Here is a 17,646-nt window from a genome sequence, read left to right as displayed (position 1 = left end):
CAGAGAAAAGAGGGGGATGGGGGTAGGGTTGTTTGTGTCGCCAAAACATTACATCATAACTTTTGTCTCATATCAAGTAGGTTTATATTGCTCTCACCCCTCTGCCGTTCCATACTGCTAGCACAGAGCACACCTTCACCGATGAACATCAAACAGCCCTCTCATGTTTCAGAGCGCTCTCCCCATCCTAGTGAGGTAATGGGGCATTATTGTGTGGCCAGACAATCCACATCCCGGGTTATAATGTCCTCTGCTATGCAAGCCTCTGCTCACCCAGCAGTTTTCCTCTATTTTTATTGTTCCGTGTATGATTCTCCCTCACGCACAAATTTTGCTGTGTGTTTTTTTAACTTTCTGAATTGTGTCCATGGCTTCATGCCTGTTGCTGGTACTGTCTGTTTTACTTACTCCTCTATGCATTTCTATAGCTGACTCGCTGCAAATACTGTAAAGAGCCATAACTTAAGGTTGCATTCTGCTTCTGTAGCTTAATTGCTTAGCCTTCACGCGATCTCTTATCCTATCCCTCAGTTTTTTTTCCCTTATGGTTTCTCTCCTTCCTTCCCGCTGACTGCCACTCAAGCATGAAATCAATTTCTCATCATGGGACAGGATGACATTGGCATGCGAGGTGTGTGGAGGCTATAGGCAAATGGCATTTCACCAGGGTGACCATCTTCTGTCACCAGATAATTGCCTTCTCGGTCACTAGTCCTAATGAACTTTAGAAATCGGTTTGTTGAAAAATTTTTTTTCCATTTACTTTTTTTGTCCTCAGAGAATCATTGTTTATGAGATTATTCACCTTGACCAATAGTGTTGGACCATGTTACATTGTTATAATTGTAAAACTATGACCAATGTTTCCAATGTTTCTTGCAACCCCAACATCCCCCCTTGCTATGTATGTCAATCTGATGTTTTGCTCAAAAGACTTTCCTCTTTAATGTTTGAGAGCACAGAGCATAAAGTTTCAATGAACAGGTTTACTTTTGGAAATTTCCATATATAGAACGCACTGCATTATAGAGTATGGTACATGACTGCACATTAAGGAAAACAAAAATGTTGAGCAAATGAGTTAAAGTTTTTCAACTTCAGTCGGACATTCATACATAAGAAGCCCTTCATTATAAGGTACACTGTCTAAAACTCTATTAAAGGTGTGGATTTTACTTTGACAATATCCTTGGAGAACTGTATTTTAAAACATTTTGCTTTTGTGCAATTTAGATGTGATTGAACTTTAGATAATAATTAGTATTTGGCAGCCTTCATTTTAAAGAGTGGCACAATTTGGACACACGCATAATTGCAGTTTAACAATTCATCCATTCTCTATTATGAACTTATCTCATCTGACTTTTGGCAGATGACTGGGTTAGCTATGGAAAAATAAATGCAATTTATTGACTTCAACAACTAATGGATTAACAATATTTACCTTAGTTTTTGTTGGGCAAAGCATTTTTTTTCCAGTTGTATGTGCCGCACCTGTAACAAGGGGTAGTAACTACAAGCAACTAAAGAAAAGAACATTAAGAAAGACATGAGGGATACTATAAGCACACATGTAAATGGTACCGTTAGTGTTGTAGTACCAAACAAAGACACCAAATAACATGGCTCTCCGTGTTATTTGGTGTCATTGTTTGGTACTACAACACTAACGGTACCTTTTACATGTGTACTTATATGTGTGCAAAAATAGAGGCCTCTAGATCACTGATTAAAATACAATGTCATTGGTGTGGATTATTGATATAATCAATATAGTTAAGCATTACTGTCACATGGGACATGTAAAACTCACAAACATTTACAAAACTATCGACTATATGGGGAGTCAAAAACAAGCCGTTGAGCAACAGGTTCCCGTGTCTACGAATATTAGTAAATTGCTTCATTTGCCAGTTCCATGGAGGCATCCAGAACAGTCTCAGAAGAGCCTGCGACCCCCACCTGCCAATCCCCCCATCGCCCGACGCCACGGTCATTCTCCACTTGGGAGGGCAACAGCCTGCAACAGGCGAACCAGTGACCCACACCAGCTGGAAAAATCGGACAGGCAGGTGTGCCTGAGAGTAGAGGTGAAGATGGGGGCCAGAAGGCCCCCAACCCACTCTACGTCCTCCTGTAAACAAGCATGGTCTAGGCCCAACAGGTCATTACCATGTTCCTTGTGATGACACATTTCTCAAGGTCACCAGTCCCCCCCATCAGGATCCACTCAAGCCACTGAAGTCATGCATCAGCTCAAATCATAAAGTCCTCATGGAAAGTCAAGATATGGCGGAAAATGGGAAGTCACCAAACGTCACAGGAATCTAATGTGCTAATCTGAAAGATCAGTGCTCATTTCACCTCTGAAAAATGTTGGGTCCCCGGGACTCATAATTCTACAAAACTATGGGTCCCAACAGAAATATTTGGAGTCCCAAAAATCGTGATGTAAAAAGGACAAAATTTAAGGTTCAAACTGTATTTACAAGATGTGAGCAAAAACCAACAACAGATATTAACAAATGTCACCATCAAATGTATTAAAATAATAATAATAATTTTTTTCATAGATTTGATATAATGGTACATTTTGGTAGAGAAGTCCTCTCAGCTTCAATTTGTCAACATTTGTTCCTCTTTTCAATCTTCCAAAGTGTTTCGTATTAGCTCATTGTTGCCTGATTGTGTATTACTTGACTTGTCACTGATACTAACAAAATTGCTGAGTTAATATTGTTTCGGGCCTAAAGATAGGACATTTAGGAAGATTTATTTTTCTATAACCAGATCCTGCAGACGAAATCTCATGACAATAAGATCTCAGGTAAACACAAGAAAATAAGATCTACGGGATCAAAACAAACATGATGATGTGAATCAATTGCTGAGTTCGAAAAGAGTTTAAAAAATATATTATTAAAAAAATTATTACATGCTTTGGAAGATCGAGTAGACGAAAAGACATGTTAAAGCTAAACAAACAAACATTTAAAGATAAAGTACAAAGCGGACTTTTCTTCCAGAATTGGCTAATATCAGTTGTTGGATTTTCGTCATGTTTTGTAAATGAAATAAATAAGATGTAATAAAATGTTTTGTTACAGTCTATCATTTGTTTTATTATTTTATTCTACAATGACATTTTAATGAATAAATGAATATTTATTTATAACATAAAAAGATAAGAAATATGTTTTATTATATACAGTATACTAATTTTCTATTTTACTTCATTTTATTTTTGCAATGATTTTATTTCTACAGCATTCAGAAGAATTGTGTCATTGTGCTAATGGAATACAGTCATCTGCTGACAAAATGGCCCGCCGGTGCTTTTTCCTGTACTTTCATTGACCCGCAAAGTTAGGCTGCGTTTTTAGTGGTCTAAGGTTCAGTCTACTTTCAGTTACAAAATTGCATGATTCGTCATGGGCGTGAAGTACTATTATATTGCAATGCCTATAGGTATATAACTCGGTCTGCAAAAATCCCGAACACGACAGGTTGGATCTGCACTGTCACGAAATTTAGAATGCACCATGTCAAAACCTGGCCTGTACCTGCACAAAAATGAAACTTTTTTTTTTTTTTTTCATCAAGTGCACACGCACCAGTCAACTAAATTAGGGCCCTAAATTAGGGGATTAGGGATTCACCTCACACTTTTAGGCCGCATTCTCTCTTCTGGAATTATAATTTATCCTCTTAAATTCCAACAGACAATGATTGTCTTTATTTGTCAAGGGTACTGACATGTAAATAAATCAACACCAATGCAAAAACAAAACAGTAATCCATTTATAGCACAGCAGATGCACAAAGGGACTATAATAAATTCTTTATAAAATGTGACTTTTCTATTCGTTTTTTTTAATTCTTTTTAATGAAAGGAAAATTAGCTACGCATGTTAGTGTTGATAAATACTAGGTATACTGCTCCAATTTAGTACAGTTCTTTTCAGCACATTTCAGTCAGTAATACCTCCCTCAAGACACCATTATTCCAGTCGTTCATCATCTGCATTCATAATTTCTCGGAATCGCTCTCAGATGCAGCATATATAACGCTTGGATGACAAAAAACAGAAATGAAAAGACAAAGAGAAGAGAAACAGTCAAAAGTGGGGGGTTACATGGAGGGGTCGCTTCCTGTAGCTATAGCAACCACTGGTACGCTAGTCCAATCACCACCCCAAAGCCTAGTTGCTAGGGAGAGAAGCAAGCGCGGGAGGCAATGGGACTTCTCCCCAATGGCTCTCCAAGATGCACGATACATGACAGGGAATGATTCTCTGCTTGTCCATGTCAAACGTCCCTGGACTGGAGGATTTTTACACAAGAATGCCTTGAGTATTTTCTTAAAATGTGTGTGTGAGTGTGTGTGTGTGTGTGTGTGTGTGCGTGTGTTGGTGTGTGTGTCTGTGTGTTAGGGCTGTCACTGACGATAATTTCAATAGGCGATTAATTATTGGTTATTTTTTCAATTAATCAATAATTAATTTTGCTTGACATTAGCTAAGGCTCTAATACTAATGAGCCCTTTACTTCACCTCAAAGACAATGCAGTATATTAAAATACATTATATTTAGATCCACCCACATAACTTAAGAACTTGTACAATTTCATTCAATACGCACAAATAAAATACAAAATTAAATTACTCAAATTAAAATGATGCAAATAAAAGTGCAATCTATCTTTATAGAGTGCAAATACTGCTCATTAGCTTACGACATTACTAAGGATAACCATGATTAGTGATTTTTTTAGTGTAGAACATTCACAGCTTTCAAGTTAAAACAAACAGCGATCTATTTGTAGATAGGTACTAGTACTATAATCAAGTTTACATACAAGTAAAAACACAATCCTCTGTCCTTTGTATCGTCGAAGTCACAAAGTAGTGTCCAGCTGTTGCGCAAATCTCTAGGGGGAGGTGGATAATACAAGGTACAAGGGGAGAAATCACTTTTGGTCTCCAAGGGTGGGAACAAATCACAATTTTATTTACGACAAAACTGAAATTGAGCCAATGGATAGTTCGAAAAGGGAGTGCTGTATTTACAAAAACTAGACATTTGGGTGAAAAAAAAATGCCTCCATCAGCAAAAAGCTGGCATGCAAAGAAAAGGACTCACACTGAACTATCTAATCCAAAAAAATAAATCACTAACAACTCGGCATGGGACGGGATACAAATTCCACGTCAAACTGTTCTCTTTGGGCAGTAACTATAGCACCTGCTGTGGAAAGGACACGGGCACTGGCAACTGTTGTCGCATAAAACGGTCAGGGAAAGTAGCGTAAACATATTATTTAGTTGCATTTACTGGAAGCTGACGTCGGCAAACCAGAAAGTGGACGTGATTGGCTGCAGCGGCGAAAGTGTATGAGTCACATTGGGAGGAGGCTCCCACTGCAGGCTACAATTGCTTTTTAAGGCAGACGACATGGGAGTTATTTATTAGTTTTTTTGTCAAATAACTATGACTTTCAAGATCGCGATGCATTGCTATTACGGTTATCGACCCATGCCTAGTTGGAACTACAGTGCGACTAAAGTGATGTTGTGACGGTATCTCATACCGCGGCATTAATCTTGCTTCCCAATGACCACAAATTAGCAAGGAAAATACTGGGTCGTCTGACCCGGTACGGTGTAAGCTTTAGTCCAGCTCTCAGCTCTCCATATTTTCCCAACTTTGTTTATGGTCTCTACGCCGCCTGCGAGCGTTTCCAGTTGGTCGGGCAGACTGCGAAATGTCAAGAGTTCTCTGTAGCAGCTCAGGGATGAGGGAAATATTGCTGATAAAATGGCTTTAGTTTTGCGTTCATGTCCAAAAGAGTTTGTGACGCAAAAGCCAATCTGTTCTGCTCAACCAAATTCTAAATGAGCAGGAATATCACTGTTTGCTTGCATACTCTCAAGAGATGCTGAGCCTTGAGTTGTACATGTGCCGTGAGAAGAAAAGAAAGTGTTGGATAGATGTTACAAATGCTGTTGTAATAAAATGGAATTTCAAGTGTAAACTCCCACTTATGTTTGGTCACTCTAGGTCAATGTCTGAGGAGTGCCTGTGGCATGTGCATTTACAGTTAACTCGTCTGTTTGGCATGTAGTAAACCTTCATAGCATGTCTCTCCGCAATACAGCTTTTTTAAAACAAAAAACAAAAAAAGAACAACGGCAAAGCAAAAGATAAAGTGCGAAGTGGCAAGGGAACAATGTACATCCCTTGCAGTTTACTGTGTAAATCTTTTCCCTGTTCCCATTCATCCTGACTCACCATTTCACTAATCAGCACTCAAAGTTCCTCAGCAGCTGAACTTGTTTGAAGAGACGCCACTGGATAACCAATCTGCCTCCATCCAAAATCCACTGTCAAGTGCCAAAAGACTGAAGTCATTCATGCACAATATTACTCCACTAGAATTTTGCTTTCAGCCTCCATCTGCTATTATTGCTGACATCTTCCTTGTCCCTGATATTAGTTCTAAGTTATTGTCAAAATTGTACATATTGGAGAGAAATGTCCATTTGTGGATTTCAACAACAACAAACTCCTTAAGGTCTCGACTTTAATTTCAGAAGAGACAAGAAGTTCAAATTGTAATCAAAGTATATGAAAATAAAAGATCAGATATTGAGGTGGACCATTGCCACTGACTTTTTTTTAATCAACAAGCAAGCTAGCTAGCATGTCCGGTGAAGCTGTCAACAAACAAGGCAGAGTTCCTCATCTCGAACATCATTTTGCCAATAACAGTAAGTGGCAGCATGACATTGAAGCCAGACGGACTTTTAGACTTTTTTTTGAAATACCCTTCGAGTAACCATATACAGTACTTTAACAATGGATTGCTATAATAAAATAAGTAACGATATCAAAAGATTATTTGATCAGACCCTGCATTTGGCTGGGAACCAGTTCAGCGTGTCCCCCGCCTCAGCTGGAATTGGCATTAGCAAGCCTGCGATCCTTGTGTGGATAAGCGTCTCTAAAAAATGGATGGATGGATGGATGGATGGATGGATGGATGTTTTAACTGCATTAAATGTTGTCACTCATACCTACTACTGATGACATGACGTGTCACACACATATACTTGACCAATAAGTCTGCATTATGATCAAGTTATCACCGCAAATCTCCACTTTTATGCTAGATTGTTTGGGATGAAATGTACATCAAATATGAGTAAATGTAACATGAACCCTAAGATTAAAAAAAAAAATTAAAATCACGTGTTCCATTGCAAATCCTGCCTCCCTGTGCATGCAGCTATTTGGAGAACCTTGCAATGCTCACATGTTACTTACAAAAAAGAAAATAAAACTAATCTGTGTTGAACCATTACAATGTCATCAAAATTGTTCAACCACTATAATGTCATCAAATTCGTCTTTATTGAACCAAAATGCATTGTAACTATAGCATCAATGATAAAACGTTTTGGTCAACCCAAGCCCACACGAAATGGCAAACCATGTTTTAATTGCCACAAAAATCTTAAATCAATTTTCCTATTACAATAATTAGACATTGAACAATTTGGCAAAACATTGCTGTAACTTCATTAATTTTTGAGCAGCCACTGTGTATATATCATTTCAAAGGGAATTTTGTGTAAAATCATCAGATATTGATATCTCAGTTTTCCTTTTGGTCGACCTAGTTTTGTGAAAACACATTACAAATATAAACTTGAGCAGTCCTCACTGCTCTGTTCAGGTTTCGCTTTTGTATTTAGGATTGATAAAAGCAAACTCACAAGCAGTGCAGTAATTTTGAATGGCATCTTCATCATCAAATTTTGAGTCATTTTACGTTTTTTTTTAAATTGTATTTTACGTAACAATGCCTAAAAAGAGCCAATGTTTACATTTCTTTGGATCGACTGTCTCAGAATGTATAAATTGCATAGGAAACTAGTGTTTAAATCCTCTTATTGAGTGATGATGAATGTTTTCAGCTCTTTTTTCAACTATATTACTGCATACTCACCTCTCATATACAGACATTTCATTCCCTAAACACACACAGATATGCATTTTAATGTATGCATGTCTCAGATAGTTCATTATTTGATGCAGAAGAGTGAGAGCAGCGACATTGTAATCCTAAAAATGACCATCTTTAGTTTGCAGCAATAAAGGAGTGAAATTCAAAAGCTTGCACTCAAGGACGTGGTTTTCTATCTTTCCTAAAAAGCATCAGGCATAAGCTGTGGTTTGCAATTCAGATAACTTCCTTCACCGCCTCCGGATGCCCATCAACAAAATTCTCAATTAAAAACAATTGGCCACCCATTAAATATAGTCATTAAACCGTTTATATTGAGCATGTCAGCATTTAGCTGAAAGCCTTTACTTATAGATGGAGCCTGACATTCCAACTGATGTGTGTTCAGCTTTCTTCTAACATCTGTCTGACTGTTTTCTCTTCCGCCTTTGATTTGGTATGACTTTACAAAAATCTCTGTTGACTTGTCAAGTTATTTACTGCAGGGGTCCGTTAGGGGAACCCACCTCATCATTCTTGTGTTCACAGTAGAACTAAAACTACTTTCAAAGTAAGTGTGCAGCACTGACCTACTACCTTACAGCACACTATACCTATCTGCATAATTAGTGTCGATGGCAGTCAAAGCGAAACATTGTAATGAGTAGATGTAAAGGGCATTTGTGCCAATAAGGATAAAGTGGAGGCCTAGTGGTTGGCTTACAACTCTTTTGAAGCAGAATCCTAAAAGCTGCGACACAACGAGAGAGAGAGAACAGGCGTCTGGACTATTTTAGGTTACTAGCTTAGGCTGACATGAGATGGGAATTTTAATTGCGTCTGTTGGCAGGAGATAAATACCCAATCACCCAGACCCCCTGTTGGTTTCTAATCAGTGTAGTTCTAATGACCACAGCTGCTAACACCAGCCTGTGTGTTAACCTTCAATCACTATACCCATGATCCCTCACCAAATCCTTGGATTGCCACAAATGAAAAACATAAAGTCAAAAGACCCGTCTTTTACTTTACAGCATTAGCGATACGCTCAGGGATTGATTCAGAAAATGAGCAAAATGCATTCAATTAAGTCTTTGATGTATTTAAGTGTTGCTAAATTCATTTTGGAAACCATTTGTGGCTAAATCTGATTATGTTTGGTAATATATAATACAATGTATGTCTCACTTCACAAGGTCTTAATAAATACTGAGACAGCAAGTCCCCTTTTGGTTAGCTATGGAATACCCCAAAACCCCGGAGGCATTCACCAGACAGGGAAACAGACCAGACAAGTTCCGCAATGTTTTTTTTTATTTTTTTTTTTTATTAGACTTCTGGTTTTATGGGCGTAAGTTGCTACCATGTGCTGTGGTTATACAGCTGTAATCAAAGCCTGTCTTCCTTGAGCCAACCAAAGTCATGCCTCTGCAGCGACAGAAACTTTAACTTGTAAACCAACTCCACCCACACTTCTGGCAACAAAATCGAAGAAAGGATTGAGAAGTTTTCCTTCTCAGTAAAAATTGAATTTAGAGTATCTCTAACTGCTTGAAACCTTCTTTGTTGTTCTTCTGTGTGTGTGTGTTTTTTAATAATAATGCTTCTATTTATACAGTACATTCATGAGGACATGCAGTCAGCTTTCTATTTAGAATCCTGCTATCCAAATTCTATTCAATTGAAAACAATACTGAATTGTACCCAACTTTATTCCATTAACAATTTTGTTTTTCTATCTATCTATCTATCTATCTATCTATCTATCTATCTATCTATCTATCTATCTATCTATCTATCTATCTATCTATCTATCTATCTATCTATCTATCTATCTATCTATCTATCTATCTATCCATCCATCCATCCATCCATCCATCCATCCATCCATCCATCCATCCATCCATCCATCCATCCATCCATCCATCCATCCATCCATCCATCTATCTACAGTAGTTTGGGTCCCATTTTTTGTAGACAGGCATTCATGTGCTTGGCATAAAAATGGCTGCATCTTCATGTTCGCGTTTGTGCAAGTTTACACTACTGTTTGGGCCTGTGTTCCATCTGTCTGAGCATTCTAGCTAAGAAAGAGGCTGTGCTTTTGTCTCACCGGAGAACTTGGTAACAGAAAGTACACTGTGCTCGGTCTAAAAATGCTAAACCCGCTCAAATTTTAATTTTTGAGCTGGGGCAAGTCTAGTTTAACATGTTGCTGTGAACACAGTTTGCAGCTTGTTTTCAAGAAGTAGACAAGCTTTAATTTAAAATAGGCTAAAAGTTAGACTCCGTAAAACCAGGTCTAATGTGTGGCACCCTGATTTGCTGGTATTTGGCTACTTTCATGGCACAGATACCCTGTTTCGCCCAAGTCTTACCCTTGCAAAGGCTAGTAACATACTTAGACTGCGCTTTGTGCTCGCCTTACATTAAGCATGGAAATAAGGCCCTATATGTCTAAAAGTAGTAAATTATTCCTGCAACAAACAATTACTTGCAAGGTATGCTGGCCATTGTGAAATTTGGGAATATATATGTATATTTTTTATGGCAGTGCGACCCTAGTTTCTTACACACCCAAGTAAAACATCAAGGCAGAGCTCACAATGTGTACCAAATTATAATTGATATTCATTGAGATATATGCACAGCTATTCAGAGTTTATTTTAGAATTTAACCAATTAACCTTGAGCATTCATCAGTCAAACTCGTGGTCAATAAAATATATAATTTCTTGTAAAATAGCACACCTTGAAGCTTTTCACAATGTTCCACATTTGAGGTATCAAGCAATTACAGTATATATAGCCTATATACAGTGGGCCCCCGGTTTACGAGATGAATCCGTTCCGCGGTTGGGATCGTAACGTGAATTCGCCGTATAGCAGGCAATCCAAACCTATGTTAATTAGCTAATGCATGTAAAACCCCAGGTAAAAACATAAACATTTTTATATACATCTTAAAAATTGGTATAAAAATAGTATAGTAAGTGCTACTTATGTATAATATACATGCATACAATTAGATAACATCATAAATAAAAAACAATACAAAGGATTTATTTACTTTTCTTATCTCCAGCTTCGTTTCCATTAAAATCATCTTCTTACTTCTCTCTTTAACATCACTAGCAATCTTGGGACTCACGGATAACCAATTCGAGTTTGAATTAAGCTACGCTATTGAAAGCACTCTCACACGGGATCAATTCTTGAGGCAGCCATCTTTGTGACCCCGTGCACCGACCAATAGCAGACCAGTATCTTAGGGAGTCGAGAAGCCGACCAAATGCAGACCACCATTGTAGTGACGTGTTGCATGGAGGCAGTTTGACGCCAACAGAAAATAAGAGCAATTTCATAAAAACGCCTCAAGAGTGAGCCAAAACAACAAACACAACCAACCTCACAGGTCAGGACAGTTGATGATGATAATCATCAAAAGTGGATAAATGCCTTAAAGAGGGGACAAAACCTCTCAGTGTTCCATATCGTAACATGAAAAAAAAACGTGATTTAAAAAAAAAAAAAAATATATATATATATATATATATATATATATATATATATATATATATATATATATATATATATATATATATATATATATATATATATATATACAGTCGGCCCCCGGCTTACGAGCACCCTGATTTACGAATAATTCGCCTTACGAGCGTGGATCAGGGAGATTTTTGTCCTCCGCTTACGAACAAATCTCTCGCCTTACGAGCAATTCGACATGCCGGCCATTGGGTATGTAGAAATGTTCTCGTTTAATTGCGTCAATAATATCAACAGTAGCGACATCATCAATCATCAGTAGATACTTGTGGCAGTAACGTGAACGCTATTGGTCTTACAACGTCACACTGACTGTCTCACTCACGGTGTCTAAATATATTATCATTTAAGTGTAGTGTTTGTACAGCTAAAGGGAAAAACAGCTGACATGAAATTAAATGTGCCGATTGCAGGACAAAGAATTGTCATTGGTTTAAATGTGTGTTTTTTTTTTAATTAATTGTCAATACATTCCAACCGTTTAAAAAAAAGTGTGAATAATTATCAGTCAGTCACGGAGATGCGAATATGCTATTGGTCGATTAAGGTCACCCGGTCTCACTCACGGAGATCCTATTGGCCGGCGTCACACGTCAATCACAGAAATGCCGATATGCTATTGGCCGAACACCTTTATCTAGCTTGATGGGACAGGATGGAAGGAAGGAGAGAAAATTAGTGAAAAACGGAATGTTGTGAAGACTTTGCAAACTTTATCTGTTAGACATAGCTTCTAAAATTACTAGCAGCGGTAAAGAAAGAAATAAGAGGATGATGTTTTAGTATCTGCGTGATTTGCACCCTGACTGAAAGAGTTACTGTAACACTGTAAGACCAATAGCATATCAATCGCCGTGTTAACCTTGAGCGTTGTACTCTGCCCCCCTCTGCTTACACCCAGCTCAAGTCTCGTCGTTTCAAAGGTAAAAGCTATTTATCCATTGTATTTATTATATAATGCAAGTGTACAGCAGATTATGTCACTCAATTTTAATATATGTATGCAGTGTGTCGTTTTTACCTAAGGCTTCGGCGCGCGTTGCACGCATTCACGAATTAACATGGGTTTGGATTGCCCGCTATACGAGCAATTCGAGATACGAGCGTAGCCGCTGAACGGATTAAGTTCGTAACCCGGGGGCCCACTGTATATATATATATATATATATATATATATATATATATATATATATATATATATATATATATATATATATATATATATATATATATACACACACACACACACAGTATATACAGGGTTTCCAGGGTGTAGTGAAGAATTAACACCATGTGGGACACGATTATAGGGTGGAACAAAATTTGTTGTATATTTTAGATTTTCTTTACAGATACACACAGCCAACACCAAATGTGTCACCAGCACGATAACCACAATATAATTTTGATTGGGACATGTCTCTAGGGCAACCACGGAAGTCGTCTGTTTCCTATGGCAACCAATGATCGGGAACCTCCTTTATATTGCCTGAGCCAATCGGCCATACTGGCGTAAACATTGTGATCAAGCAGAAAAGATTGCACCTTCCACTCCAGTTTGAGCAGATGCAATGACCCATCTGTGAGTTCGTCAGGCGTTCATATAGTAATGAACTGTATTATGCAAAGTGTGGATATTCTCCTATTTGACAATCTAGATAAAAGAAAAGTAGAGGGGAGGGAAAAGCTTGAAAGCATTTTGAGACACTTTTTTCCCCCATTTCCCTTCTCAGGGACTGTATCAGATAGCATGTGATTAAGATTTTGTTGGGAGTGCTAGATGGAATCAAAATGTAGTGGGGACACTTTGAAGGCAGTGGTTCTGGAAATGTGGTTGACACACATATTTTCATGAGCTGCTTTCCCGTTTTTCCACTTACTCCCCTCTCTCTGGAGTTTTCCAGCTACCTCCCTTCAATACCAATGACCTGTCATGATGATAAAGATCCATCATCACATCTCACCATACACGCTGTCACATTTCATCATCCTCCCTCTGCGTATGTACTCTGCCCATGCATCAGAGATGGCTTTATGGGTTTCCAACATTCTGGAGCTGCTGAGAATTTTTTTTTCCAAAAGGGAGGGTATATTGATCTTCTATTACACCATTAAGCCATAAGACCCATCTCATAAACAGTTTGAGATTAAATGAGCCCATTTCAGAAGCTTATTAGCTGTGTCTATTGTGTTGTGTTGTGTTGTGTTGAAGATCAGGTCCTAATTTTCATGCCGAGCACAAATATAGCGCAAAGCGTAGTCTAACCTTGGAGATGGATGGAATTTACTTTATTTTGATATTTTCACTGAAAGGTATGTTTATGGACAGGGGTGTTTGCACTGGTGAGGGAGTCAATACATCCAACTTGATTCCTAGCCAATGGAGGCAGCACTTCTTATTCAAAATTTTGTTGAGAATCGTCTAATCCAGGACTGTCTTCAGTCAGCCAGAAGCAACATTGTTATTCCTAATTATCACAATGTCAAAGAATAAAGCATGAAGGTACGTTTGTTCAACATCTACAAATGTTTATGCCTCAGTGGGATAGATGCTTAAAGGCACTTTATAATGTTATTTGAGGGACAGTCTTGTAATATGACAGTCTGGACTCATCTACATCACGTGATCTTCATCTGTGTCACATATTTTTTGTCCAGCTGGAGGGTACAACATCTGTCAACTCCTTTTGTTGGTTAACCACAGAAACTGGAAGAAACCAGATACCAGTCACCACTCTGACCACTGTTCTACAAATAAAGGCCGTTTTTAGTATTCTGTTAACCCAATTGGAATTCATTCACAGTTATTTTGCAAAACGTTGAAGCAGAAGACTGCAACATTCAGAGACAACACCCACTTATAAGTGGGAGTCCATTTACCATTTACTTTGTGCGAATGTATGCTTCTGTGCAAACACACAAACACTTGCACGCACTCACACACACACACACAAAGCAATCTTCATCTTGTCAGGTTTTGTTGATGAAAAATCTAGTTTTGTCAGGTTCTTCACATGGATAGCTGTCAGAGGCTTTGCCACTATATTTCCAAAAGTGTGCATTTGGTCACGGAGCATAACTCTCACAGCCAATATTTAAGACAAACATATACTGTACATCATAAACACACAGGTAATTAAAAAGAAACATTTAATTCAGAATCCTGTTTCATGACAACATAACTAATTAAATATAGCATTAGGAATGGTAAATTTTTTCACTAGAAAATAAATCTTAACTAATAATTCACTAACTTGACTGACGAAATAGCTAACTGTCATGTTTTATGTTTCACGTTTTATTCAGTACTTAATGTTATAAAATTGTGGTGGTGTTTGTCATTTAAGAAACTAAGTGAGAATAAGCTTGGTCTGAGTTAAGCCAAGTCTTTTCAAAGTGCATTTGACTTCAGGCCAAGTGTAGTAGCTTTGGAAAAATAAAGAAAATCATTTTCAGCAAAGATAGAGCAAAAATAGTTGATTGTGAAAGGAAAACAAGGGAGTGCTGAAAAGTTAATAAAATGAAAAATGTGTATCACAATGAGAGATTTACAAAGGATTTGAACCCAATTTTGCGATATTAATATGAACATCTGTGCATAGTACACCTGACATTATTATTTTATTATTTTGGTTTATGAACTTACTGTTGTTACAATATCTTCACTTATCATTCATTCCACAGTGTGTAACTGTGACCTGGCGAGATCAGGCTTCTTCCAGAAGAAGGGCGAGTACATCTGCACAGCAGACTACCAGCGACTATATGGTACACGGTGTGACCGTTGCAACAGCTTCATCACAGGCGAAGTGGTTTCTGCTTTGGGACGGACTTATCACGCCAAGTGCTTTGTCTGCAGTGTATGCAGGTACATGTGCACGCACTCATCATCATGCATAATTTCAAATGTATTACCACAGATTGATTGAAGCCCATCCGTTCCTCACAGAGCGATGCCTGTGAGAGACCGACTGTCAACTAATTTTGCTGTGAAATTTTGCAATTGGACAGCGTAGCAGCACACATAAACATACATGTGTGTTTGTAGTGTATTTTCAGCACTATAAGGTGCACCAGACTATAAGGTGCTTTTTCAATGAATGCGCACTGCTTTATAAGGTGCATAGAATATAAGGTGCAGTCGTGGCTGGGGGTTCGTTATGCATCCACTAGATTGACTTGGGTCATGCATCCACTAGATGGAGCTGCACTAAATGGAATGTATTAAAAACAATCAACTAAGTCGTCAAACTTTATTCATAGAATATAAACTGTATTAATACAATATAAGCGTTCTCACAACTCTCAAAACAAATAAACAGCTGTTTTATTTTGGTACTATCGGAAGAATGGGGAAAATGCAACCTCTTGATTGCATTAAAAGACTGTTTAGATAAATGCCAAAACAAATCAAGAGTTTAAAAGAATATAAAATTATTAAATATTAAACTTAAATATGTTAATCAAAGTGCAACCAAAAACCTTAAAATATATAGTTTTGTTGATTTAAAAATGGTGCTATTTTGCGCTAGTTATGGGGTTGTTGAGTTTACAAACACACACATTAGTTTATGCAGTCAGCATCTGTTGTCAGCTTTATTTCGGGGGTTCAGTCAGGAAGTCGCTGTCTGTTAAGGATAGCATGTAGGCCGCGCTCATTCAGACGACGCCCTCACTCAGGACACTTTCGAAAGCAATTATTGTAAGTCTATGTTTTTATGTGTTTTGGACATCGTTGTTGACACATGCTGTTGACACTTGCTAGGTACGAACACCTTTTATATGCGTCACACTCTTGCCATCGATCTAATTAGCATACCGCTTGTTGGTTACACTGTCATTGTACAATACACTACACATATAAGTCTCCGCTAGATGCTAATGTGAGGACGACTCATGATGCAATCAAATGCAGCTGAACATTTCAAACTCAGAACAGAAAAAAGGCCATCAATATATATTCCGTAATTCCCCAAATATAAGCCGCAATTTTTTACCTATATTGAAGACCAAAAGTATGGTTCCCTCCTATAAACATTAATTTATCGATTAGATTTTTTTAATTTGACACCATTCAAGAACAATTTTTTCTGTCAGACAAATAAACCGAGTTTTGACGCACAGATGCGTGGCCGTATTCTTACTTACAATAACACCCTTAACGAGGCAAGCTAGAGGGTGGATGTCAGTGGATGCCAGTACCTGTTGCAGCTAAAACCAGCTCGTGTTAGCTATGCTGAGGTTGTTACAGCATTATTTTCATTCAAAGCAATGAGCAGTTTGAACCAACGTCCGGGTGCATCCTTGTTCACACACACAGGATTATTTCTAAAACAGAGAGGAACATGTAAAAGTTATGATGTCTCCAGGTGATTCGCAAGAGTACACCGGTTAGAGAACATGGAAATGTATTCCATTTTACTCGTTTATTCTTTTGGCATATACACACCCTCATAAACTTTGGTGGGACACGGATGGTGCGCAACTTCTGGTATTTTTGGCAAAGAACTCGAAAGAACTCAAGGTGGGTTGCGAGGAACAGAAAACAACAACTGTTTCGAGCACACTCAACATTACACTGGCGACGCATTCTCTGACTGCTCACAATGTGGGAAATATGTAACACACTTAGCGTATTTTCCGCACTATAAGGCGCACCTAAAAGCCTTAATTTTTTTTTTAAAAAGCTGATGGTGCGCCGTATAATCAGGTGGGCCCTATATATGGATCGATATTGAGATTGGGATTCGTAGATGGGGAATGAACTGATAAAGTAAGCTTTACCTCTTTCTTTTGTGTGTTTACAGTTGAACAAGGTTGATCATATTAGAGTTATTATTTGAGGTATTATTGTTATTACTTTGAGTATTACTATGTTGTGATTGAAAAAGTTTTAAAATATGTCATTAATTAAGTGTGCGCCTTATAATCCGGTGCGCCTTATATATGGAAAAGGTTTTAAAATATGTCATTAATTGAGGGTGCGCCTTATAATCCGGTATGCCTCATAGTGTGGAAAATACGGTAACCTGCAACAAATATATAAATTACGGATATGAACACATGATGCT

General features: G+C 37.9%; 1 protein-coding gene across 8 annotated transcripts in view; it reads left to right on the top strand.

Moving 5' to 3' along the window:
* Positions 1-17,646, top strand: part of ablim3 (actin binding LIM protein family, member 3) — a 66,118-nt gene that overhangs the window by 12,514 nt on the left and 35,958 nt on the right. For all 8 annotated transcript variants that reach the window (XM_088431513.1, XM_088431512.1, XM_088431511.1 and 5 more), the window contains exon 3: positions 15,260-15,443. In XM_088431513.1, coding sequence (XP_088287639.1) covers positions 15,260-15,443 — 184 coding nt within the window. The remainder of the gene's footprint in view (positions 1-15,259; positions 15,444-17,646) is intronic.

The sequence above is a fragment of the Hippichthys cyanospilos genome, chromosome 13 (genome assembly GCF_059441005.1).
Source record: "Hippichthys cyanospilos isolate Australia breed blue-spotted pipefish chromosome 13, RoL_Hcya_1.0, whole genome shotgun sequence".
NCBI classification, from domain to species: Eukaryota; Metazoa; Chordata; class Actinopteri; order Syngnathiformes; family Syngnathidae; genus Hippichthys; species Hippichthys cyanospilos.
This window is presented reverse-complemented; position numbering and strand designations above follow the sequence as displayed.